The sequence below is a fragment of the Chanodichthys erythropterus genome, chromosome 14 (genome assembly GCF_024489055.1).
Source record: "Chanodichthys erythropterus isolate Z2021 chromosome 14, ASM2448905v1, whole genome shotgun sequence".
Classification (NCBI taxonomy): Eukaryota; Metazoa; Chordata; class Actinopteri; order Cypriniformes; family Xenocyprididae; genus Chanodichthys; species Chanodichthys erythropterus.
In genome coordinates this window covers 18,120,780-18,146,197 of record NC_090234.1, presented here as the reverse complement: position 1 = coordinate 18,146,197, position 25,418 = coordinate 18,120,780, and the positions used below count along the sequence as shown (strand labels likewise).

The 25,418-nt window shown below is 37.3% G+C and overlaps 1 protein-coding gene across 2 annotated transcripts in view; it reads left to right on the top strand.

Moving 5' to 3' along the window:
* The window catches only part of igfbp2b (insulin-like growth factor binding protein 2b), a 34,846-nt gene extending 14,392 nt beyond the window's left edge, over positions 1–20,454 (top strand). Inside the window, exons 2-4 of one of the 2 annotated variants that reach the window (XM_067410337.1) lie at positions 9,500–9,654; positions 14,409–14,549; positions 17,663–20,454. In XM_067410337.1, coding sequence (XP_067266438.1) covers positions 9,500–9,654; positions 14,409–14,549; positions 17,663–17,821 — 455 coding nt within the window. In that variant the 3' untranslated portion in view covers positions 17,822–20,454. Of the gene's footprint in view, positions 1–9,496; positions 9,655–14,408; positions 14,550–17,662 lie in introns of both variants that reach the window. The other variant, XM_067410335.1, reaches the window with a different exon arrangement.
* Positions 20,455–25,418: the final 4,964 nt, after the last annotated feature.

The window sequence follows — 25,418 nt, the reverse complement described above, 5'->3', positions numbered from 1 at the left end:
CATCACAGTCCAACACAGCAGAAATGCAATAAATAAGAGAAACACGTTTTATTATTATTATTATTATTATTATTATTATTATTATTTGTGAGTTTCGTTTATTCTTGTTGTTGTTAATTTCTATATCATGTAGCCGCGTTTCCATTACACATTTGCGCAAAACTTTTGCAATATTTTTTTAATCATTTCGTTATTTTTGGCTTGAAATTTTGTTTGTTGGAAATATGAACTGAATTTAGAAATGCTTTTGAAATTAAAAACTTTGCGTTTAATAAACAAAATGAAGACAGCGTTTGGAGTGGAGTCACATTAAAAGGCAGAAAATGCATAAAGTTATGCCCTCTCTCTGCTCGAAATTCAGCTCAGTCACACACAGCGTAGGGCTGTCGTGGAGGCTATATGCAAATAAATGCAGTTAACCCATCTCTGACATGTCAGAAATAGTTCGTCCACCTCTCAACAGTTTATGCACTTCCAGAAAACCATTATGTAGGCCTACCACTGGTTATAAACACTAGACAACATAGCCTCCATCAAAAACACCCCTTTACAACATATAAGTAACAGGACAGGACCGCTGACATAACGAGGCACGCATTCGGGCAGCAAGTAGCCAATTGGACAAGCCACACACCAGGCAGAAATGACATAAGCCAACATGATCACATGAGAATGCGTATCAATAGTACGAGTGTGTAATCTCGTAGAATATATATAGGCCTATAAATAAATTGCCATAAAGTGCGTACCATATGCAAGCGAAAAACTGCGTACCATAAGCACGCCAAATTCTACGAGATTGCAATCTCGTACTATTTATATGCATTGTCATGTGATCGGGCTCATATCTTACCTGTAAGACTTACAGGCAGCCAAGTATAAAACACATACACAATTCTACTGATTAGTAGGCCTTATCAAAGCCGAGCTGGCTTTAATAAGTGAAATGAACAAACGACTTACCCTCAGAAGAGTTGCAGGCGACGAGTGTTTTCGTAAATCCATTTTTTGTCTATAATTAGGTCAACATTCAACGCTAAATGTCTATGATAAAGACGGACAAACTGAAATGGATTATGCGCGCAGCGCGCTGAAAATCAAATGTAACAAGTTTACTCAGCGACCAATAAGCATTGACCTGTGATGACCAAGCCTAGTAACATGTCATGAACAACCAAAATTAATGTTTTCCCCGTTGATTTCATTTTATTTCATTTAAGTTACAATTTGTACATTTAATATTAAAAGAATAACTAAAAGTTATTTTTGGGGGGGCCACGCCATGGCCTGTGGTAGGAGGGGCATCAATGACCGCTAGGGGGGGCACGGCCCTCGAATGCCCCACCATAGCGCCAACACTGCCTGGAGATGTTGCTTGGTACTCACAGTTTACGCGACACACTTATCCTAAAAGCTGTCCTCATCACTTTCCTCCTGACTGCTCTCCTCACTATCTTCTTTTCTCTTGAACATGGTAGATGATGATAATGATTTTTTTTTTTTTTTTTGGACTAACATTAATGACAGACAACAGCAAGAATATTAGGCTGTTGTCACTTTAAGAAGGAAAGCATGGACAGAATAACTGACACACATCCGGTTTCTTTCTGTTCACTCTTGACATAACCAAGAGAATACTTGCCGAGACAGGTATTTTGACATCATTTTGTGTGTATGTGTCCGTTAAAGCGCAAGTAAATGTGGAAGAGAAATTAATTTTGTGTTCGCTGTCTGACTGTCTCTCTCTCTCTCTCTGTGTGCGCGTTTCGGGGGTGTGAGGCTGTGTGTACAGATAGCAGCTTGCAAGTTCCAATTTTCGCCTCTTCTTCCGCTTCTAAAATTGCTTAAATGTGTTAATTGGCGAGACAAAACGATAAATGATAAACTTTCACTCTATGATGGTTAAATTTAGCAGTTAATCCGCAAATCACATGCATGCCGAACCGTTGGACTTTATCCGTACAGATCACGGATTAACTGCGGTCTGTTGCACACCTAATAATTAAAGAACACACTTATCATCATGATTACTATCTTACCAGAGATGGAGAAAAATCCTACTCCAGTAAGTAAACGTGTCCCTGTGAACCAGTCCTCAAAAATGTTGGTACTCCAAAGCGATTCACTCCATGTTTTCTGGTGCGCATCATTTATTTTTACCGTGCATGCATACCTGCGTACCACTTATGTGCACCCCTGGTAATGACCACCATTCAAGGTCCAGAAAAGTAGTAAAGACATCGTTAAAACAGTCAACTTGACTACAGTGGTTCGACCTTAATGTTATGAAGCGACAAGAATAATTTTTGTGTGCAAAAACAAAAAAAAAACAGTGCCGGCGTTCTGATGTAGAACCTTGAAGCACTGAACGTAAACAACGAATTTGTTGAATAAAGTCGTTATTTTTTTGTTTCTGTGCTCAAAAAGTATTCTTGTCATTTCATAACATTACGGCTGAACCACTGTAGTCACGTTGACTATTTTAATGATGTCTTTACTTCTTTTCTGGACCTTGAATGATGGTAATTATGTTGTTTTCTATAGGGGTTAAAAAAAAACTTTTGGATTTCATCAAAAATATCTTAATTTGTGTTCCGAAGATAAACGAAGGTCTTACGGGTTTGGAATGACATAAGGATGAGTACTTAATGGCAGAAATGTCATTTTTGGGTGAACTAACCCTTTAACAATAACAACAACACTATTCTGTTTAAAGCTCTAGTGTGAAGCACCCAGAACAGTATGTGTTTTAGACTACTTTTATCCAAAAACTTCATTCTCTTAGTCATTCTCTTCAAAGTCATTCGAGAATCAGAGGGAGCTGTTCATGCAGCCTCTGGTCATTTTGAGGACCAGTTTTTTTAAACTCTGTTAATAATCATATGATGTTCCAGGCCAAATAAAAGCTGTATCAAATTCCCAAAGGAAGCCATGCTGCCCCCACCAAAACCAACAATTAGTTTTTGCAAAACTCTCCCACACCTGGTCCTGTTTTGCCGGACACTGGCATAGCTTTCCTGTGAGTCGTGTAGTTCCACAAAAGAACGGAAATTAAATTACATTCTACACTGTTATTTTGTGCCGCCATGGTACAGCGAGTCCTTGAAGTTACAACCTTTACAAAAGGCCACATGGTTATGTAAGTAAGAAAAAGCGCCAAATACAAGCAGGTCTCTTAGGCATCACAGCTGCTTATGTTTTTCTTGCATTACTTTTTCATACTGACACATTCTGAGAGTCAGCATGCTCACTGCAGCCTGTTTGGAAAAGCAACATGGCTGCTCGGCTCCCTCTTCATAGCCATGTGGGTTGAAGGAGCGTTTTCTGTAAATGTTTAACCAGATGGGTAAACTCCGAACAGGTTTCAATCAATGTCAGTGTCTTTGGGTTGTTTTCCCAGCATGCAGTGGGCCTCAGTTCATTCACAAACTGACCATAGTTTACTGGTTACAAGAGGTTCATGTTGCGTGTCACAGAGTGCATGTTTGTATATATCAGTAGACTGTGTATTGTAAACCAATACAACCAGTTATAATCCTGCCGTCAGACATGTGCATTTTCATAAATCCTGGAGAGAGCCTGTTTTTAAAGCTCATTAAAGAAGTATGCATAGATTAAACCAAATCAGCGGTGAAAGAGAAGATTTAGTGTTTGATTATGTGTGGTAGCATGCAACCAGAGCAGAACTGACCTCGAGGGTTTTTCCACTTTTTCTGTAATAGTTACTATCATGAAAGTACTAATAATTTAAATAAAAAAAAAACTGCATCATGAAACATGTTGTGTTCCGTTTTGCTGTTTTTGAATGCATCCTACAGGACATGTGCATCATATACAGATACTTGCTATAGATTGTGAGTGAAACATGTTTTTTATGCTCTACTAGATGATATATGTAATGGGTATTCTATCTGTATGATGTTTTTACTGATTTCTGTCATGATTATAATGGTCACAGTTTATATAAAATAACATGGTCTAACTTGTCAGAGGTATGCAAGGTAGGGTAGGCAATTTCAGAGATGCTAGCAATAGCAAGCTAGCTTTGAAAGCTTAAGATCCCACCCTTCAGAGCATCTCCAAAGCCACACCTCGTACAAAGCATCACGAGAGACAGCATTAAACAACCTCATGTCTCAAAGCACATACCATTTCAATAATAATGAACATAAACTTACAGAGCTCTTATTTGTACTGCTGCAGATTCATTTCAGTGTTGATAGTGTTGACATAGAAACATAAAAATCAGAGTCTGGAGATATGAACAGCTCTGGGTAGAACGTCTTGGGTGCCAAACTTGCAATTTGAATACAATAATTGGACATTTTTTTTTGGTCCTGAGACTTCCAAAGAAGAAATATATATATATATATATATATATATATATATATATATATATATATATATATATATATATATATATATATATATATATATATATATAATATAATATAATTTATTGCAATATTTTGTTTTTCTGCGATATATATTGCGAAATGAAAAAAGATGACTTGAATTTGGAAATAATTAATCATTCTAGGATGATTGGGGGGATTTTGTTGGTGAGCATAGAAAAATAATGAACAAAATACAAGCATAGATAAATATAATAGAACAAAGATACAAATTAAATAAATACTGCTTTATATTTTCAGTATATAACAGTATTCAGGTACAGAAATTGAATAATCAAATGTAAAATAACACTGCATAGTCTCACTGTATAAATTAAACACATTTAATCTGTGTTAAAACTACAAAAGTGTTTTTTCTCTTTGTCTTTTGTTGTTTGATTAACATTCATGATGCAGAAAGCAGCAGGGGATTCTGTTGCTTTAAGAACGAATACGCGGCGCAGATACATAATACTGTTACTAATAATACGGATACACAGCCGGTTTTCTTTCTCAGTTGTTTCGTTTAACTAAGCCATAATCAATTGTGTTTACGAGGATAGTCGATCTTTTACGTGCATTTTGAATTTTTTTTTTGCATGTATGTGTCCGTTCAGGCACAAATAGACACGGAAGAGAATGGCATTCTGTGTTTATGTGCGTCTGCGCAGCTGTGTGTGTTTGTGTGTGTGCATTCTTAAAACAGCTGCACATTCAGAAATGAGTTCTTTTCTGTGTCTTTGTGCATTCAAATGGTTTAAAATCTCTTGAATCTTTAAACTGACATGACCTAAAACCCGTTCAAATGAAAAACTTTCATTGTATGATGGTCAAACTTTGCAATTAATCTGAGAATCATCTGCATTTTGAACCGTGGTTTCTGGCCTGTACGGACTAACGATCCATGTACTAGACATCGCATATCCTGCAATGTGACTATTGTGGATGCGCACTTTACGATTTCGATGCTAAAATGATACATATCGCGCAGCCCTAATAATATAATATAATATAATATAATATAATATAATATAATATAATATAATATAATATAATATAATATAATATAATATAATATAATAAATATATATATATATATATATATATATATATATATATATATATATATATATATATATATATATATATATATATATAAAATATTTAGACCACTTCTATTATTGATTGCTATCAGGTTGTGAAGAGAGTTTTCAACCAGTATAACAGAAAGTGTTTATTAAAAAAAATGTCCTACCCTACCTTTAAGTACTAGTTAAGAGTTGGTCAGATTGCCTGTATACATTGCAAAGTTCAGATTCTAGGTTTTGAAACATTTTGAGTCAAGTGAAAGTCTTTTTGAAATAATGTTAGGATATGACTCTGCTGATGTTGTAAAGTACTTCAAAGTTATAAATATGACTAATTTTTTAGCATTAAAATGTCTTAATGTTTCCAAGTAAACTGAACCAACACTGCAGGAGAGATTTTCTCATTGATTTTATGTCAAGGGGAGTTTTTATTTTTTAGCTCCTGTTTAAAGGGTAAAATCTTTGTTATTAATACTAAATAATACATTTAATATTGGACCATCTTTTTTTGGTATTGAATCAAATGCGTTTGTTGTTTTGCATTTTGCTTTGTCCACCATAATTAGATGTGTTTTTCCCCCACTGAGCTGATACATTATGGGATTGCCTGTATTTTTGAAAATTGATGCAAATCTTCTTGTTGGAACAGGTGCAGGAAGTATGTCTATGATGCCTCAAAATGCTCCCTACATAGACCGCTCACTATGTTTTGGAATAGAGTCAGTATGTAAATTCACAAGTGGCACTTGACTTTTCAACAGCATGTCATGCTTCCTTGGGAGAAGTGAGAGAGAACCGGCCCAAGCCCTGAAAAGAGTTCCTGTCCACTCCCCAACCGCACAGCCCACACACTAAGCCTTTGGAAAGAGAGAGGAACTGTGAGTGGGAAGTGTTGCTGGTGTAGGCCCAGGGATGAGAGTGTGGAACAGGGATGCTTCCGAGGATATGTAATGGCAGGTGTCTGCTGAAGCACGCCCGCCAATAATGTCTTCAATGAGGCAAACTCTGGCAAAGTCGCCTGCTGTTTCAGATACTATTCTTAGGTCTGTTCCTCACAGTTGGGCTTGAAACTTAGACCACAGTATTTGGTGCTGGACAATGCTCAGAGCGATCACCCTCCTTCAGATCTCTAGTCTTCATACTCACCCTACACTGACATCATGCGAAAAGCTCTGGGCTTGTGGCCTGAGCCTGAGGTTCTGCTTTTTAATGTTGATGGGCCAGACACAGAACAGATCTGAATGCAGGCGAGAGTTTCAAAGGGCTAGCTAGAGTCCAAATGGCCCGCTCTGTGCAAGTGATGTTACCAAGAGGTACATGTAACCTACGTGCCTGACACAAAGTCCAAAAGTACATATCTGTTGGTACAGTACTTTCCAGATCAAATACAGAGGTTTGTTCAGCAGTCACATGTGTTTTGATACCCACCATCACCCCCCCCCCCCCCACCCCCCACCCCCCCAAATCAAAATGTTAAACTGGGGTCAAAATGCCAAGTTCTTTCATTATTTACCCTCTTTCGTTTCAAACCTATATACTATTTTTTGTTTTGTTTTGCAGAACGCTGAAGGCTCAAAATCATTCACCCACCCACATGCATTGACACTATTCTTTAAGAGAAAAGTGTCAAAAATTATGTACCAAAATTATGTACCAATTATCACTGTAAAGCTGCTTTGACACAATCTGCATTGTAAAAAGCACAATATAAATAAAGGTGACTTGACTTGACATGCCATTCCAAATCTGCATGGTTTTCTTTTTTCTGTGCAACACAAAAGAAGATATTCTGAAAATGTATTTTTTCCATACAATGAAAGTCATTTTTGGGTAAACTATCTTTTTAAATAAGGATAAAAGTCTCTTTTTTGTTATTAGTAGTTCACTTGTGATTTGCCAGGCATGGTTTGACTTAAAAGGCACGTATCTCTTCACAGGCCTCTGAGCCTATCTGAATCAAGAGCTGTCATTAATCCCAGCCTTTAACTTTCTTTCTCTTCCAGTGCTTTGATGCACTGCCAGAACACTGATTCCGGGTTTGTTTTCATTGACAAAAAAGATTGCTTGCAGTCTTTGACCTGAGAGCAATAATACAAATTTCTATATATAATATGCTAATTTGTTAAGCAACATCTAGCGTTCAGAATGCAATTGAAAATGCATTTTAAAAAGCTAATGCATTTCTGAATTTTTATTCTGAATTTCACTTTTCATTGTCAATTACATATGTACTTTAAAAGTCATACAGTGTATATATATTCCTACAGGATATATAATCCATATTACAAAAAAAAAAAAAGCACAAATATTAGTTACAGTGGGAAATCCATGTCTCTCTTGCCTCCCCTGAGCCCATTGACTTTAAACAGACCCCCTAAAGCATGCCGTGGGTTTGGTGGGGAGGAATGGAGAATGAATAGAGGAAAGTCACATGAGAGGAATTGATGCCTCCATTGCGCAATAATTGGATATGATTGGTTATAATGGGATACAATTGGTTTGTGCGATTAAATCCCACCTCTCGTAAATAAATAGAACATTAATTACACTGTTTACTGTAAATACAAAATAAAATTGCATTTTTTAATGTAACGTAATGTGTAACCATGTTTAAAATGTTACAACATTGAGTGTAGGTATAACTGGGACATGAATTTACATTTAATTAAATGAATAATAATAATAAAAAAACGGTTACACTTTATTTTAAGGTGTCTTTGTTACACTGTAATTATACAAAAACAAGTACTGAGTAATATTAAAGGTGCCCTAGAGTCAAAAATTGAATTTACCTTGGCATAGTTGACTAACAAGAGTTCAGTACATGGAAATGACATACATTGAGTTTCAAACTCCATTGCTTCCTATTTCTTATGCAAATCTCATTTGTTTAAAAGACCTCCGAAAAACAGGCGAATCTCAACATAACATCAACTGTTATGTAAAAGTCGGGATCATTAATATGTACGCCCCCAAATTTGCATATGCCAGTCCATGTTCAAGGCATTACACAAGGGCAGCCAGTATTAACGTCTGGATGTGCACAGCTGAATCATCAGTCTAGGTAAGCAAGCAAGAACAATAGCGAAAAATGGCAGATGGAACGATAATAACTGATATGATCCATGATTACATGATATTTTTAGTGATATTTGATAATTGTCTTTCTAAATGTTTCGTTGGCATGTTGCTAATGTACTGTTAAATGTGGTTAAAGTTACCATCGTTTCTTACTGTATTCACGGAGACAAGAGAGCCATCGCTATTTTTATTTTTAAACACTTGCAGTCTGTATAATTCATAAACACAACTTCATTCTTTATAAATCTCTCCAACAGTGTGTAATGTTAGCTTTAGCCACGGAGCACTATCAAACTAATTCAGAATCAAATGTAAACATCAAAATAAATACTGTACTCACATGATCTGACGCATGCATGCAGCATGCATGACAAACATCTTGTAAAGATCTTGTAAAGATTTGTGGGTTATATTAGTTGTGTGAACTTTGTAAATGCACTGTATTATAGTCGAGAACTCGGGTGGCAGGAAGTGCGCGTTTTAAAGGGGCCGCAGCCTGAATTGGTGCATAGTTAATGATGCCCCGAAATAGGCAGTTAAAATAATTAATAAAAAAAAAAATATATGGGGTATTTTGAGCTGAAACTTCACAGACACATTCAGGGGACACCTTAGACTTATATTACATCTTGTAAAAACTGGTTCTAGGGCACCTTTAAGTAACTACATGTACTTACTATAGGGTTAGAATTGGGGTTTGTTTTGGTTTAGGGTTAGTTGCATGTGATTATGCATAATGTACATTAACTACATGTAACATATGTGACAATGATACTGTAAAATAGCGTCACCAAAAAAATTGTGAGGACTTTGCCTCATTTCAGAACACCACTTGCACGCCACTGATATATATCCCTTCATTCACTGAAAGAGAGAAAATGATTAAATTCAGAATTTTTTCCAAATCCTGTAACCTACTCTTCTCTCCATCAGCAGAAGTAAATGGCACGCGCTCCCCTCCGATGAAGAAGACCGGCAAAGAAAACACCTACCAGCACTACAAGGAAATGGCTGTGAAGCAGCATCACAACAGTAAGAAGAACAGGATGTACAGCACCCTGGATGATCCCAAAACGCTTATCCCCAAACTGGTGAGTGTCCCTCTGTGAAGTACTCACAGCACTCTTGAGTACTGGTGAACACTAAAGCGAGTCTTTAGATTAACACAGAGAATGATAAACCCTATTGAAATAAAGACCTGTATTCACCTTGAATGTCATTGTGTTCAGTACGGCAGTGCCCTCTTCTGGTTATCAAACTAACACACCACATACACAACAGTGTGGGCTCACACAACACACACACACATACCCCCACTCTCTCTCACTCTGACATAGATAAGCTCTTTTCTGTATCAGCTAAACATTAATTATCCTAACACAGTTTTCTGGGGTTCAGATTTACGGTATGTCCTTTGTACAACCCTCTATATTTGATGTCGCTATAATTCTGTGGTCTGAGGTTGTTTGTCAATGTATAATTTATTGCTCCAGTATGTTATTTTCATGATTGGAACTGTGCAAAAACAGCTGTAAGCTGTGTTTTTCGAGTGTTTTTCGTATTAAGACTCTTTTGTATGCTGCCACTTTTGCTATGTTTTTAGGTAAAAACACATGATAATTTCCTTAGTTACCTAATTAACCAGTGATTTCTGATGTCTAAAACACTGCCCGATGATAGCATGCAGTCACAATCGGATTGCCAAGACAGAACAAACGCCTGCCGTCTCTGCTGAAACAAGTAATGGGCCAGTGCTTGTCGAATTTGGCCATCACACAAATCCACAGAGTTAATTAACTTTTCTTGGAATTGTACCATGTTTTACCTGGACCCTTAAATCGTTAGCCAAGTGACCACTGCAACAGGACCTCACCCCAATCAGCATCTCTATCAGGCATCATCTACTGTTCTGAGCCAATAGACAAATTGTCTTGCTAATTTACTTTAGTTGGCAGGTCGTTTTTCTTTTTCTTTTTCTTTTTTTTTTAATAAAGTAAAACATGGTGCAGTAAACGGCAGGTCTGGTAGTTTTTGTAGTAACTCAAATGTAGGTCTTGTTTTGTATGACAACTTATTTAGATCAAACCTGTCTGCTTTACATTGTCTTATTAGCATATCCTCACCATTTTTAAAGGATTCCTTAAAGGGATAGTTATGGTTGCCCAGTAGTGCACAACACAACGAAATTACAAAAAGCAAACATAAGTAACATAACATAAACAATGGAATAAAGCCACAACACAACGGAATAAAGCCACAACACAACGGAATAAAGCCACAACACAATTGTAATAAAGCCACAACACAACGAAATAAAGCCACAACACAACGGAATAAAGCCACAACACAACGAAATAAAGCCACAACACAACGGAATAAAGCCACAACACAACGGAATAAAGCCACAACACAACGAAATAAAGCCACAACACAACGAAATAAAGCCACAACACAATGAAATAAAGCCACAACACAATTAAATAAAAGCCACAACACAATGGAATAAAGCCACAACACAACGGAAATGCTCCCGACCACTAGGGGGCTCTCAGAGCTTGTTAATATTAGTATTCCTTGCCAATGTTCTATAAAGTCGACAGACTTACAAAGATATCAATACCATGATTAGTTTTAAGTATGTAAACGTTGTATATCGACATGAAATATTAATTCAAAATCACTTGAGTGCACAATAGCGTCATATTTATACCTGTGAATGATTTGATGTGCTACCACGGCGAATGATGAAGGGAACGTCTGCCAATTCCACCAACTGGTTAAAACGTATAATTTGTATTCATTTAGGGCTGGGCGATATATCGAATGCTTTTGTCACGTGCATTTCGTCAGTAAAGCCGGTTCCCTGATTGCTGCTAAATCGCCATCACCTGCTTTCAAATGAAGCGGCATTTAATAGACAGAGCCGTAGTTCACTGATAAGCCACGCAATATCGCGCTCAATATCGATATGAATCGCCGACGATATTGAACGCAATATTGCGTGGCTTATCAGTGAACTACGGCTCTGTCTATTAAATGCCGCTTCATTTGAAAGCAGTTGATGGCGATTTAGCGGCAATCAGGGAACCGGCTTTACTGACAAAATGCGCGTGACAAAAGCATTCGATACATCGCCCAGCCCTATATTCATTACAATGACTTTGTTTAACATTTAAAAACAGACATGTTCAAATTCCACTTTGTAGCTTTGTAATTTGAACATGTCTGTTTTTAAATGTTAAAAGTAATTTTAATGAATACCAATTATACGTTTTAACCACTTGGTGGAATTGGCAGACGTTCCCTTCATCATTCGCCGTGGTAGCACGTCAAATCATTCACAGGTATAAATATGAAGCTATTGTGCACTCAAGTGATTTTGAATTAATATTTAATGTCGATATACAGGGGTCACATACTGTTGAAACTAATCATGGTATTCATATCACTACCGACTCTATAAAACATTGGCAAGGAATAATAACAATACCGAGCTCTGAGAGCCCCTTAGTGGTCGGGAGTATTTGTGTTGTGTTGTGGCTTTATTCTGTTGTGTTTTGGCTTTTATTTAGTTGTGTTGTGGCTTTTATTTAGTTGTGTTGTGGCTTTTATTTAGTTGTGTTGTGGCTTTATTTAGTTGTGTTGTGGCTTTATTTCGTTGTGTTGTGGCTTTATTTCATTGTGTTGTGGCTTTATTTCGTTGTGTTGTGGTTTTATTTCGTTGTGTTGTGGCTTTATTTCGTTGTGTTGTGGCTTTATTTCGTTGTGTTGTGGCTTTATTCCGTTGTGTTGTGCACTACTGGGCCACCGTAGATAGTTCACCCAAAAATAAAAATTATATCACTATTTACTCACCCTCAAGTTTTTCCAAATCTGTAAGAGTTTCTGTTCTTCTGTTGAACACAAAAGAAAATATTTTGAAGAATATTTTTTTTGTTTTACTTTCGCTTTTGCGATCACGCGTACCCTGTGAATAGGGAGTGGCGGTGCTGCGCACAAATTCTACAATACATGACGTTTGTCAGACGCTTAGGCTCGGTTGTTCAACGAATCGTCTGCCGTCAGTCATCTAGTCATTTACTCTCGTCATGTGATCGGTGAACTCTGATTCCTGCTGCACTACATACAGTGCTTCAGCTCATGTTGGATGAGCTGGATGGGACTGAAGCAACCATTATCCAACTGAATTAAATGGTTTTTATTCTATAAAAAGTTAAATGACAGTGGACGCGTAATGTAAACGTAGCGGTGGCATATTCTATCCTAATTTCACCCTCACACTCCATCATGGCAATTTCGTGAGACAGCTTTTCACCTCGACAAGAAATCTTGTCACATTTTATTCTCGCGAGATCTCGTGGCACAAGATCTCGTCACACCCCTAGTGTTCAACAGTAGAAAGAAACTAATAGAGGTTTGAAACTTGAAGGTGAGTTCCTTTTTGGGTGAACTATCCCTGTAAGTGCATTGATGAAAACGGTCTTATATCCATTATTTTCCTCCTCATTGAGCATATTCTGTTGGGCAAGAAATAGTTCAGAAAAAAAATACAATACATGTGACCATCAACAAACAACATCAGAGACAACAATAGCTGTACTATGAAGCACACTGGTTCTGCTGATCTGAAAGCTATATAGTAACTACAATAAAAACGGCTAAATGATATGTTGATAAAGCAAATGGATTTTGGAAAGTACTAAAATAAGGTAGATGCAATAAAAAGAAGCAGCCAAGGCAATAAAAATTCAAACCAGTGATAATGGTAGGGTAATAAAAGCCAAACTGAATAAACAACTTTTCTGTGGGGGTCATAAATCAGTAGTGTAACCATCACATATCCCAATGAAAAGCAGACATTCAAGGAGAATGTCAGGGTGACGGCATGTCCGATGACAGCAGGGGACTGTTCACTGCTTTGTGATGGAGCACTTTTCATCCACACGGTACGGATAAGATCCCTGGCAGGCCCTCTTCCCCCAGTGCCCTCTTATCCCGGGCCAAGCAGGGAGCAGCCATCATGAGAGATATAGGGAAAAAGAGAAGGAACGGGAGACAGGAATGGTCTTTGATGCCGATGCCTGTCCTTGCGGAGAGGTGGGGAGGTAGAACCAAGCCAGAAAATTAGCTCAAGTACGAGATTAATATCAGCCACATAAATGTTTCATGAAGCCGCTGGCTTGCTGTTTATCTCACTCGCCTTCTTATATGAGTGTTTCTTCGAGGATTTTTATTAAAACTAACTTTTTTAATATAAAGGTCAGTCTTTTACCACATTTTCTCATGCATTCATCACATACAGTGGCATGAAAAAGTATGTGAACCCCTTGCAGAATCTGTAAAAATGAGAATTATTTTAATAAAATAAGAGAGAAAATAAAAGAAAGCATGTTATTTTTTGTTTAGTACTGTCCTGAGTAAGATATTTTACATAAAAGATGTTTGCATTTAGTTCAAAAGACAAAACAATAGCTGAATTTATTAAAATAACCCCATTCATAAGTATGTGAAACATTGATTCTCAATACTGTGTGTGGTTACCTGATGCTCCACGACTGTTTTTATGTTTTGTGATGGTTGTTCATGAGTCTCTTGTTTGTCCTGAGTAGTTAAACTGAGCTCTGTTCTTCAGAAAAATCCTCCAGGTCCTGCAGATTCATCAGTTTTCAAGCATTTTTGCATATTTGAACCCTTTCCAGCAGTGGCTGTATGATTTTGAGATTTAATTAAAAATTAAGTGTGTGTGTGTGTGTGTGTGTGTGTGTGTGTAAAAAAGGGTTTTAGGCTGTTTTAAAAGTTGAAGAAATACTCAAATATATGTTTGTATGTCTGTGTTGTCTTACAGAGCCAGTGTCAGCAGGAGCTGGATAAAGTGTTAGAGAACATCTCCCAAATGACGTTCCATGACAACAAGGGACCTCTGGAAAATCTGTATGACCTGAAGTTTCCCAACTGTGACAAGACAGGACAGTACAATCTTAAGCAGGTGAAACGATCAGCACTTACCTCAATCTTTCAAAGACATCCCTTATGTGCTAGCTTGCTAATCCCCAATTTTACCTGCCATTTTGATTTTTCAATTGAAAAATAAGTTACTATGTAAGTGAAATTTAAAATAGCTTATGAAGTCCTCTTGTTTAAAATGTTTAGTAGTTCACCTGCAACATTGGCTAGTAGATTAGCACAAAAACGACCCGCATTTGGATGGCGATGGGTGTTAATTTCACTGCAGGGCAATAGGAATATGAGACATTGCACAACCTTTCAATCTGCAGCAGCCTGCTGTTTTATTACCCAATTCCACATGGAAGGTTCAATAATGACACAAAGATGGAGCCAAAGAGAAACTGTGTATAAAACATTCCCACATTCTCTACAGAAGGCTGTTTTATCAAAGCCAAGGCAACCGTATCTGAGCTGAGAGTTACAAGCTAATGAAAATTTTGCTGAATGACTAACCTGTCTGTGGGGTGATTTGCCCTTCTTTTTAGTGACGTTCTCAGAGGAAAGACAATCACAAATGAGATCTCTTTTGTAATCTCTTTTATATATCTGTGGCCTCTCTTACACATCTCTTACACACTGATTAGATGAAATGGGTAACAAATGGATGGATACTTTTGAAGGGTTTTTTGTTTTGTTTTTTACAGATTTCTAACAGCCTTTTGGTTCTGAAGTCTGAGGAAAAATGTCACACATATCCATTCATTTTCAAAAGAAGTCTCAACAATGTTTCAAAATGTGCTCAAATTTGCCAAGATGTCTGTTTGCTATTAAAAGTCTGAATGAAATCTCAATATGAACTGATCTACAAATGATCTGGTCTTTCCTAGCTACATACATTTTATATAAAAAAAATAAATAAATAAATAAAATAAAATAAAATAAAATAAATATGCTGGGTCATATAAAAAAATGTGCCCGGTGCAGATATGTTAAATGGGTGTATAATAAGGGTTGCATAACGTGCGAAAGGGGTGTTTGCAAAATATGCTGTATTTTTGTAATTCCGCTAGGTGTCACTAGTGTGTCACAGAAACCACACACTTCACCTTTAAACGGTACAACACATCGGCTTAAAGACTAAGATAGAAATCATAGACAACATAGTAAAACCATGACAGGTGTCAATTTAAATGTATGTCAGAAGTATTTTTAAAATTAAGATTTAAACATTTTAATATAATAATATAATAAATATTAGTAGCCCATTATAAATAAAATGTAAGTAAAATATAATTATAATAAATAGAAGTATAAATAATAGGTATTCTTTAAAAAATAAGTGGAAATAATGCAAATTGGCTGGGACAATAAATCAGAAATGATTCTGGATCGATTCCGAGATTTTCCGAATGTATTGCGATTTGTCTCTTGAGTTGATTCTGAGCTTTTTTTTTAGTTTTTAACAGCAGATGGCACTGCGTGCTTTAGAAACAGCCATACTTTGCTTGCTTCCAATTCCTTACATTACTTGAACCTTTTATAAAATAATAATTTATAAAGTTTGAAAAGGTTGAAGTGAATTGCAATGGGCTGTTTACATTAATCTTGTGTCATAAAAGCATTCTGAGGTGCAAGTACATTCTCAGACTCAGCTTAACACGAGCACTCTTCAGTGCTCTTCTTTGTGAGCATTTGAGCGTGCGGTTAAAAACTAGCCTAGAGCGCCACCTGCTGTTAAAAACTGAGCTCAGTATCGAATCAAGAGAAAATCACGATGCATTTGGAAAATCTCAGAATCAAGTGATGCATTGATTTATTGTCCCAGCCCTACAAATTGATGACTTTAACAAACGCATAGACTATTGATTAACAACCTCGGATAGTTACAGTAGGTCTATTTACAGTAGAGGTCTGTCTTTAACAGTTTATACGTGTTTTTCTAATGGAGAAAATGAAATACTTTGAAAATAGTTTCAGATATGACTTTTTTAATTTGATTTAGTCTAGTTAGTTTTGCATCAAATACAATATGATTTTCTTTAATTGCGATCGGGCAGCAACAGCACTTTTTTTTTCTGTTTGGGTGAGCGATCCACTCACAGCTTTCCCTGCGCATGAAATCCCCCATATGCCAGCAAACCAATGAGAAAGCAACTGCAGCACCAAAGCTGTTGTGGATCCACTTACCCAAAATCCTCCATAACTGGCAGATTTGAAGAAAATTTGGTGAATAAATAAATGACAGACAATTACATACGTATTACCAATTTTTTTTTCATGTGAGGTTTATGGTACACCTCAAACAAGGTCATTTGTGTTATAGTGTTATTATTAATTAGCGAGTCCATGAATGGCTTGGGTATGCAGAGCAATAGACAAAACAATGGCTTTATATATATATATATATATATATATATATATATATAAGCCATTGTTTTGTCTATTGTCTACTCTAGGCTCTAATTTTCTTGCCACAATAATTTTATATTATTGGCTTGTAATGTGTAATTTGCAATATGTATGCAGTTACTGTGATTAATTACTCAGCATGTCATGTATTTTAGTGGATTACAATTTTTAATCTACTACTGACAGCCCAAATAAATGAATTTTAGGAGAAACAGCTTGGAGACAAAGTTGACATTTTGCTGACAGAGCTGATACTTGAGAATTTTGTGAAATAACAATTATTTTAACAATTATGGTATAATGTTTCTGTGTCCTGGCATGACATGGTGCAGCTTAAACCAGGACATGTCCCGGAGAAGTAAATTGGTATGTTGTTTTGATGTGCAAACCCTGTTCCCATGCAGGGCTCAAAACAGTGTACCTCACCACACTTAATTGTTTTGTAATCATCCTGTTCCTTTTGCAATTACTGTAACTGTCAGTTTTTGTTCTTTGCCATTGGAGGACAAAATTGAGAATCTGTTTTTTGCCTATTTTGGGTCTCAGCGTCAGCTATGTCCAGTTCAATTATGACCTCATTTTGGGAGTGCTCAGTTGGGGTCAATGAGACATGCTGGGCCAAATGAGGCGGGAGGGCTGTTTTGGGGCAGTGCCTCCACCCCGTACTCGCCCAAGAGCTTCATTAAGCCCCCAACACCCACCATTCCCCGCCCCTCTCATCATCTTCCCTTTCTTGTATTCCAGTGCCACATGTCCAACCACGGACAGAGGGGCGAGTGTTGGTGCGTCAACCCCTTCACTGGTGTCCAGATACCCTCATCCCCCAAAGTAAGGGGGGACCCCAACTGCAGCCAATACTACGGCGGTCCCGAGCTGGAACCGCCAACCGCCCAGCAGAAATAGACGCTCCATCAGTGAGATGCCCCGGGTCGCAAACGAGGAGTGTTAAAGCGAGTGCAAGAGCGATGTGCATGTGTGTAATTCTGTACATGTATGTGTGTGTATTTTCTAAAATAGTATGATCTGTATTGTCAATATGTGTGGAAAGTCACATGCCAGAAAAAGACAAGTCAAGGACAGATAACTTCTCAAATCCAGATAACTGTACTCCAAATTTAACTCTTGAGTGATTGTTTTTTTTTTTTTTTCTGCCTATTTATAGGCTCATCTGGTGCCTTTTAATCTTGTGACTGAAACTGGTTCCATGGAGGCCCTTATACATCATTTGCAGCTGTTCGGTGTGAAGATGTGTCCGTTTAATTCTCTTTTGTTTTTGGAGACCCAATAAAAATGGTTGCATGTTTATTGCACCATTGGTCACCAGAAACAAATTACAGCAAATGAAAATGCACAACATTAGCAACTTGACATTCCAAATTATGAAACCAAAAATTATGACTCGTTGACAGAGAAAGTGGGAGGGGTCATGATTTGTTTGCTGATTTCCGAGGGTCTGTGCATGAGAGGCTGGAGGCCATTTTGACTACTTGAGTACCCAACAGATAAATCAACCTTTTCCGCATGAGTGTTGCATTAAGACCATGCATTCAAAACATATTTAAAATGTTTCTCTAAACCACTGCTTTTGTTTCCATTCAGTTGCCTTGGGCTAAAAGTCACTGTGTACGCAAGTTACTATGTGGTGTTACTGCAAATTTCTGTCCCTTTTACCAATCGGAGCACAAAGATCTAAAAGCCTAAAATGTCACAGAGACAAATGCTAAACTGAAATTGAGGCCCCATTTTACTGAACTTCAGTCACCATCATATGTTTTGAAGTTCACTCAATTAAGTGTGTTTTCACAATCGATAATTGCTGTCGCTTCCAGGTACTCAAGATCTGGCCATCCATGCTCCTGGCGGCTGATAGACCTCTGTTCTCTTGCTGTCTCTCGACCATGTGGTTGAATGCAGGTGGTGTATGTGTGTGTTTGTAGAGTGGGGATCAGCGTTTACTAATGATGTGCTGACAGAGGGCTAGATTTGGACACAGGGCTGACATTGACAAATGCGATATAAAGTGGGTTAAGTGCCTATAAATAAACACAAGTTTGCCTGCAGTGCCAGTGGGCTGTGGCTCACCTTGCTTCACTCTCATCTGCAGAGGGATGTGTTGGGGATTGGCAAGGGTGATTTTGCCCAGTGTAACGTTTGAATTTGGAGTTGAAGAGTTCTCTGAAGGAATGTGAAAAAAAAAACATTATTTTTTTCCTCCTTGGATAGCCCAATGCAACACACTTTTCTAACCAAAAAGCTTGAAGTTAGTGAAAGTATATGATTTATTCTTGGTCACAATTGGAACCTGTGGGGAACTACAGGGTTAGACTAAGTTGATCCAATAGAAAATTGCAAACAATGAAGTAACATACAGCGGGGTCCAAAAGTCTGAATCTTGAATTCAAAATCTTACTAAAAGCTTGCGCCAGCGCAAACCCTCTTTTGGTTTTATAAAACTACTGTCAGGATTTACTAAAGACACGCAGTGAAAAATTAACTCTGAAAATCCATGGACAAAGTTATTTTTGCGGCTGACCTTATTGCATTTGTAGCAGTTTCCTTTTCAGACGCAAAATTTATGGAATGAAAGTATTTAGATTAATCATGCAAGGTGATTTACTAAGGTTTGTGCTAGTCAATTTACTGGTATTGGTGCCATTATTTACTGCCAAAAAAAAGCATGTCATGCGCTCTTACACCCAATTGTCTAGTTTAGTAAATCTGGCCCTTAATATTCTGTGAAAAAAAAAAAAAAGATTCTGCATAATCCAGGTCACTATTCAGTAAGTAAATGTGTAAAGTTTGGGGTCCATAAGATTTTTTTCTTTAATAACCACAGTGTTTATTTGATTAACAAAAAAAAAAAAAAAAAAAAAAAAAAAAATAAAAAAGTATTGTGAAACAATACTGTTTTCCATTTTAATACATTATGAATTATTTTTGTGACGGAAAAGCTGAATTTTAACTACTTTTATTTATGCCATTACTCCAGTCTTCAGTCTCACATGATCCTTCAGAAATCATTCTAATATGCTGATTTGCTGCTCAAGAATCATGTCTTATTATCAGTGTTGAAAGCGTTTGTGCTGCGTAATATGTTTGTGGAAACAGTGATGTATTATTTTAGAATTCTTTGATGAACAAAAAGTAAAAAACAAAAAACAAAACAAAAAAAACCCTGCATTTATTTAAAATTGCCCTATTTTAATGATCTAAGCGCATGGTCTGAAGTGCATGGCGCAGGTACACTTAGGACCTGTCCGAATCCACTTTTGCTACTTTATCGACAGAAAAAATGGTCTGCTCGCCAGGCGCATGGTCCAAAAGGGTTGTTCCTAGTCTGTTAATGAGTCATGGGTGTGTTTTGGGTGTAACGTGCAATAAACCAATCAGAGTATCATCTCCCATTCCCTTTAAAAGCCAGGTGCACTTGCACCCGCCTTTAGGCACATATTACTAACTAAAAAAATAATAATAAAAAAATACTGAAAACCTGGTCTAAAGTCAATGGCGCAGTCGTTTTCAGTTGCCTCAAAATAGCAACACGTCAACAATGTGCAAAAAAGCAAGCACGCCCATGGGCGAACAGATTGGCATGAGTGCATTTGCTATTTAAACAATGTGACGCTGGACTTAAAAATGATAACTGCTTTGGACTGAAACTAGCAAAAAACACTTGCGTTGCACCTAGCGTCGCATTGCGCCAGGTGTCTGATAGGGCCCCTATGTCTTTACTGTCACTTTTCATCAGTATAATGATGCATCCTTGCTGAATAAAAGCATCAATTTCTTAAAAAAAAAAACCCCCAAAAAAACAAATCTTACTCATTTTCCAAAATCAAAACTAAATAGATATGGCCAGTGGGATTTAATGGGTTACATCGCTCTGTTAACAGGTGTGATCTGTAACAGCCTGTTCACACGAACAGTGGTTTTATCGCTGGAGGTCCCCAGATCGATGTGCTGTTGGATTGTTCTGGGCATTCCTACTGCTGCATGTTCTGACGTTATTGGTGGCCTGTGTAAATGGCCATAGCTTTTGAAAATCTGATCAGTAACCAGGTGCTGCTCATAAATTTAAACTTTTTAAATTTCAATTCCCATATTTTCAATGTAGCCTCGCCTTAGACTTTTGGGTGCCACTGTATGTGACCTTATTGTCAATGTAAATGACAGTTAAGGGTTGTTAAGGGGTGGCAGCTGCTGTAACATCCCTTGATTAAGTTAAATTTTCTTTTAGTACCCATATCTCTTACTCTTTTTATCTCTTCCCCATCTGTCTCTCTCTTTCCCATCCTCTCCCTCACTGTGAGCATTGAATTGAACAGCTCAATCCAGAAATAGAAGTTGATTAAGCTTTAGCATTGATCCTAACGTGTTAGACAGTGTTCAGCCCAGCGTTTGCTTTTGTAGCTTAGTCTTTATGATATATTAACACATTAACCTCCAGTAGCTTTCACAGCATTACCACATCTCGCTCGCCTTTAGTAGTAGCTAGCATGTATTTACATTACCTAGTTAGCATTGTGCTAACTACCGCTACAAACTGCCCCTCGTGTGATTTTGGTGCCTCACAGATAGATTTGCTGAGACACGGGTTACGAGTTTTCCGTTTTGGTTTGTTTCCAAAATAGAATGCTGCCTAGCCTCCGGTGGTACAGTAAATTTTACGGTAGCTCGAGTTTGGCCTACTTTGAAAACAGTGCGAAACCAATCCCTGTGGTTTTCGGGCATATTGATTTGCCAGAGCGGTTCCGATGGGATGGAAGTGTTCATGTATGCGTGTGTGTGTTTGTGTGTACTTGTGTAACGTTTCGATGCTGTGCCATGCCTGGAGCCAGTGTGACGGTGGGAAGGATTGCTTGCCATCTGGTGCAGTGTAAAACTGTCAGAGCGGGTCTCTGCATTTGGAGAGTCTCACACAAATGACAGGGGGAATTTCTTGAGCAAATCCAAAGCCATGTACCATGCCAGCATCTCACATGCCTTTTTTTTTTTTTTTTTTTTCTTCTTTATTTCATTGCGTATCCTGTGTGTCACGAGATGCGGTGGTTTTAAATAACATACATTACTCCAAGCATGTGTCCACTGTCATGCGAATGGTGCATGAACTGAGTTTTCTGTACAACTGCAATGGAAAAAGCCATAAATGCATGCAAAAATAGACATTGGTTTTAAATTCTTGTAATAAAATCCAGCATGATTAAATGTATTACCTCATTTGTCGGGTTTTCTTTCTATGCATTCTTTTATGATTTGAGTTGTCTTGTTAATGTTTTCCATGCACATGAATCATAAGCCCGTCCTGAAGTTTTTTGTGTGTCGTGATTACCTAGACCTCATCTTTTCATGGTTTCAAGGAACATCCAATAATAATATTATGGTATTTTTAAAATTGTGATTTCTTGGCGTGGAAATGTATAAATCGTATAAGAATTTATGAAATTATTTTATACATTTCCGCAGCTTTTCCATGCCAAGAAATCCGCTTCAAAGGGCTCTACATGATCCCAGATGAGGAATAAGGGTCTTATCTAGTGAAATGATCAGTCATTTTCTAAAAAATAAATAAAAATAATAATATACTTTTTAACCACAAATGCTTGTCTTGCACTGCTTTGCGATACGTCACGCATGACGTAATCACATTAGAAAGGTCACGCGTGAAGTAGGTGAAAGTACAGATCCAGTGTTTACAAAGTAAATGTACAAAGACTAAGACAGATGTCCTTTACAGAAAAAAAAGGTAAAAGAACGATGTCAGACAATTTTTAAGTTGGAGGGGAAAATTACATCATGCATGAACTTTCCAACGTGATTACGTAATGTGTGGCACATCGCAAAGCAGTGCAAGATGAGCATTTGTGGTTAAAAAGTATATTATTATTATTTTTTAAGAAAATGACCGATCATTTCTCTAGTTAAGACCCTTATTGCTCATCTGGGATTGTGTAGAGCCCTTTGAAGCTGCACTGAAACAGCAATTTGGACCTTCAACCCGTTGTACCCCAATGAAGTCCACTATATGGAGAAAAATCCTGGAATATTTTCCTCAAACACCTTAATTTCTTTTCGACTGAAGAAAGAAAGACATAAACATCTTGGATGACATGAGGGTGTGCAAATTATAAGTAAATTTGAATTCTGAAGTGAACTAATCCTTTAAATTGATTGGTCAAAAGGTGTGGGAATCCTGTCTTCTGAGCTTCAGTTGTCAACCAACTTTTGGCGTCTTCAGGCCAGATTATCCCTGTGATTATGACTGTGAGTAGAATCAAGATCATTGTCTCTCTATTTTTTTTTTTTTTTATTTTTTTTCATTTTATCTATATAAACTTAGAGCCTTCTCTTATTATGTACTTTGGCAGCGCACATGATTCCGGTTCCGTTTGGTCTACAGAGAGATTGTCAGTAAGAGATCCACCTTAAGCTTCCCCTTGTGTATGGTAGTTTATCTGCGCTTATCACATCTGTCCTGGCATTCCTTTTTTTAAACAAAGCAGAATGTGAATCTCAAGAATATTACAGGAGCGAACAGCAGCGCTGTGCCTCACGCAGGGACCGGCCGAGGATGAAAAGCTAAACTCTAATCATTGTGTTCTCAGGCGAAAGAGTGGTGTGGAGAGCCACATGTTGTGATAAGATGCAGCCATCTATAGTTGTTCAACTAATTGCACGATAAAAGGGACGTGAGTGCTTTGAAGTCTAAAACGCAGTTGTCAGTTTCTTTGAAGGCTATAGTAATTTTCATGTTCACTGCCCCACAAATCAAATCGCCGACACGTGTTCCTCTCCGGGTCTGCTTCGTTTCCCCATCCTTGATCTGGCTCTTACAAATGAACAGACGAAGTCCTGATCCATTACATCTGGAGTCCGTAAACCTGAGTTATCCCAGGAAGAACTTCACCTGTATGTCTGCATTAGCCATTACCTTGAGGCAACTAAAGTCTTAGACCCCAAACACTATCTAGTACTTATTTCACACATAAAATGCACATATTTAATTTTGCCAGTCATCTGCTTTGAGGTTTGAAGCAGAATCTGAAATCACAAGAAAACATGTTAGAAATGCCCACTTAACCTATTTATCATCAATGTTTTGCAATATAGGCTCTTATCAGTGGCACTTTTGCCTCTTTGGCTTGATGCTCGAGTCTAAGCAGTCATGAAATGTTGTGCTGACTTGCCCTGGAGCTTTGTGATAAAACATGGCTCCACATAATCTATCCGTACCGTTGGCTTCCTCACTTATTTGAATGGAGAAGTTGGGACTCCTTTCTGTCGGTCAGATCCCCCCCTTGATGTTGGGGCTCTTGGTAAATGACTTCCTTGTTCCTGGGCAATCTCTTTGACTTCTGTGGAAAGCCAGGTGCCTTGCCTCTGGGCAGAGTTTAAATGCAGTAAGTCTTCACCCAAAATAAACCTGTATCCTGTAACGCTCCATTCCTCTGGGCTCCTCTGTTAATCACCCAAATCCTGATTCAACAATGAAGACAATTGAATTAGCAGATGAACAATGCGTGCATGTGTCATAGATTCCCAATGGACTGGACCTTATGTGTGTCTTCTGTCCTAATAAAGGAGTGTTAAGGAGTGTGTGTGTGTATATATGTATATATATATATATATATATATATATATATATATATATATATATATATATATATATATATATATATATATATATATATATATAATATTAATTTTTATCTTTTTATTTGAATGATTACAGTATGACACTTATCATTGAAGTAAATTGGGCCAGCATGGGTTTAAATGAAAAATAATAATAATGTGTTTTTGTTAAAGCACTTGCATGCAGCATTACCACAGTGAAAACATGTTTGATCTGTTGATTTTTTTTTTTCAAATGTGACTACATTTCTAGGTGAATGACAATCTAGTTATGCATTAATTAAAATGTATGGCATATTTGTGAACCCCTTTAATAATGTTCAAAAAATCCTCCTGCATCTCGTAGTGTAAATATCTCTGACATATAGGATAGCTTTGATTTGTTTGACTCTTTGGTTACTAAATAATTCCCATACTTCCATTTATTCTATAGTTTTGATGACTTTAATATTATTTTAAAATGTGGAAAATATATCATGCTAAAGTTACAGACATTATATTCTCATGATGACATTGACGATGGAAGATTGACAATAGGATGTTTTTGACTTGGAGCGGTGCTGTGCAGACCGATCGGTGTATGACATTAAAGTACCGCAAGAGCGATTCAAAAGCCATGAAGCCATCTGCTCTCTAATCGCTCTTGCGGTACTTTGATGTCATACACCGATCGGTCGAACAGTCCTATCTACCGACCTCACACAAAATCAGTAAGTGATTCTATCACACTAGTCAAATGCCAAAACACGATTAATTCGTGTGGCTTTTGAAACTGTGTATTTAAAGGGATAGTTCACCCAAAAATGAAAATTATTCCATAATTTACTCACCCTCAAGCCATCCTAGGTGTATATGACTGTCATCTTTC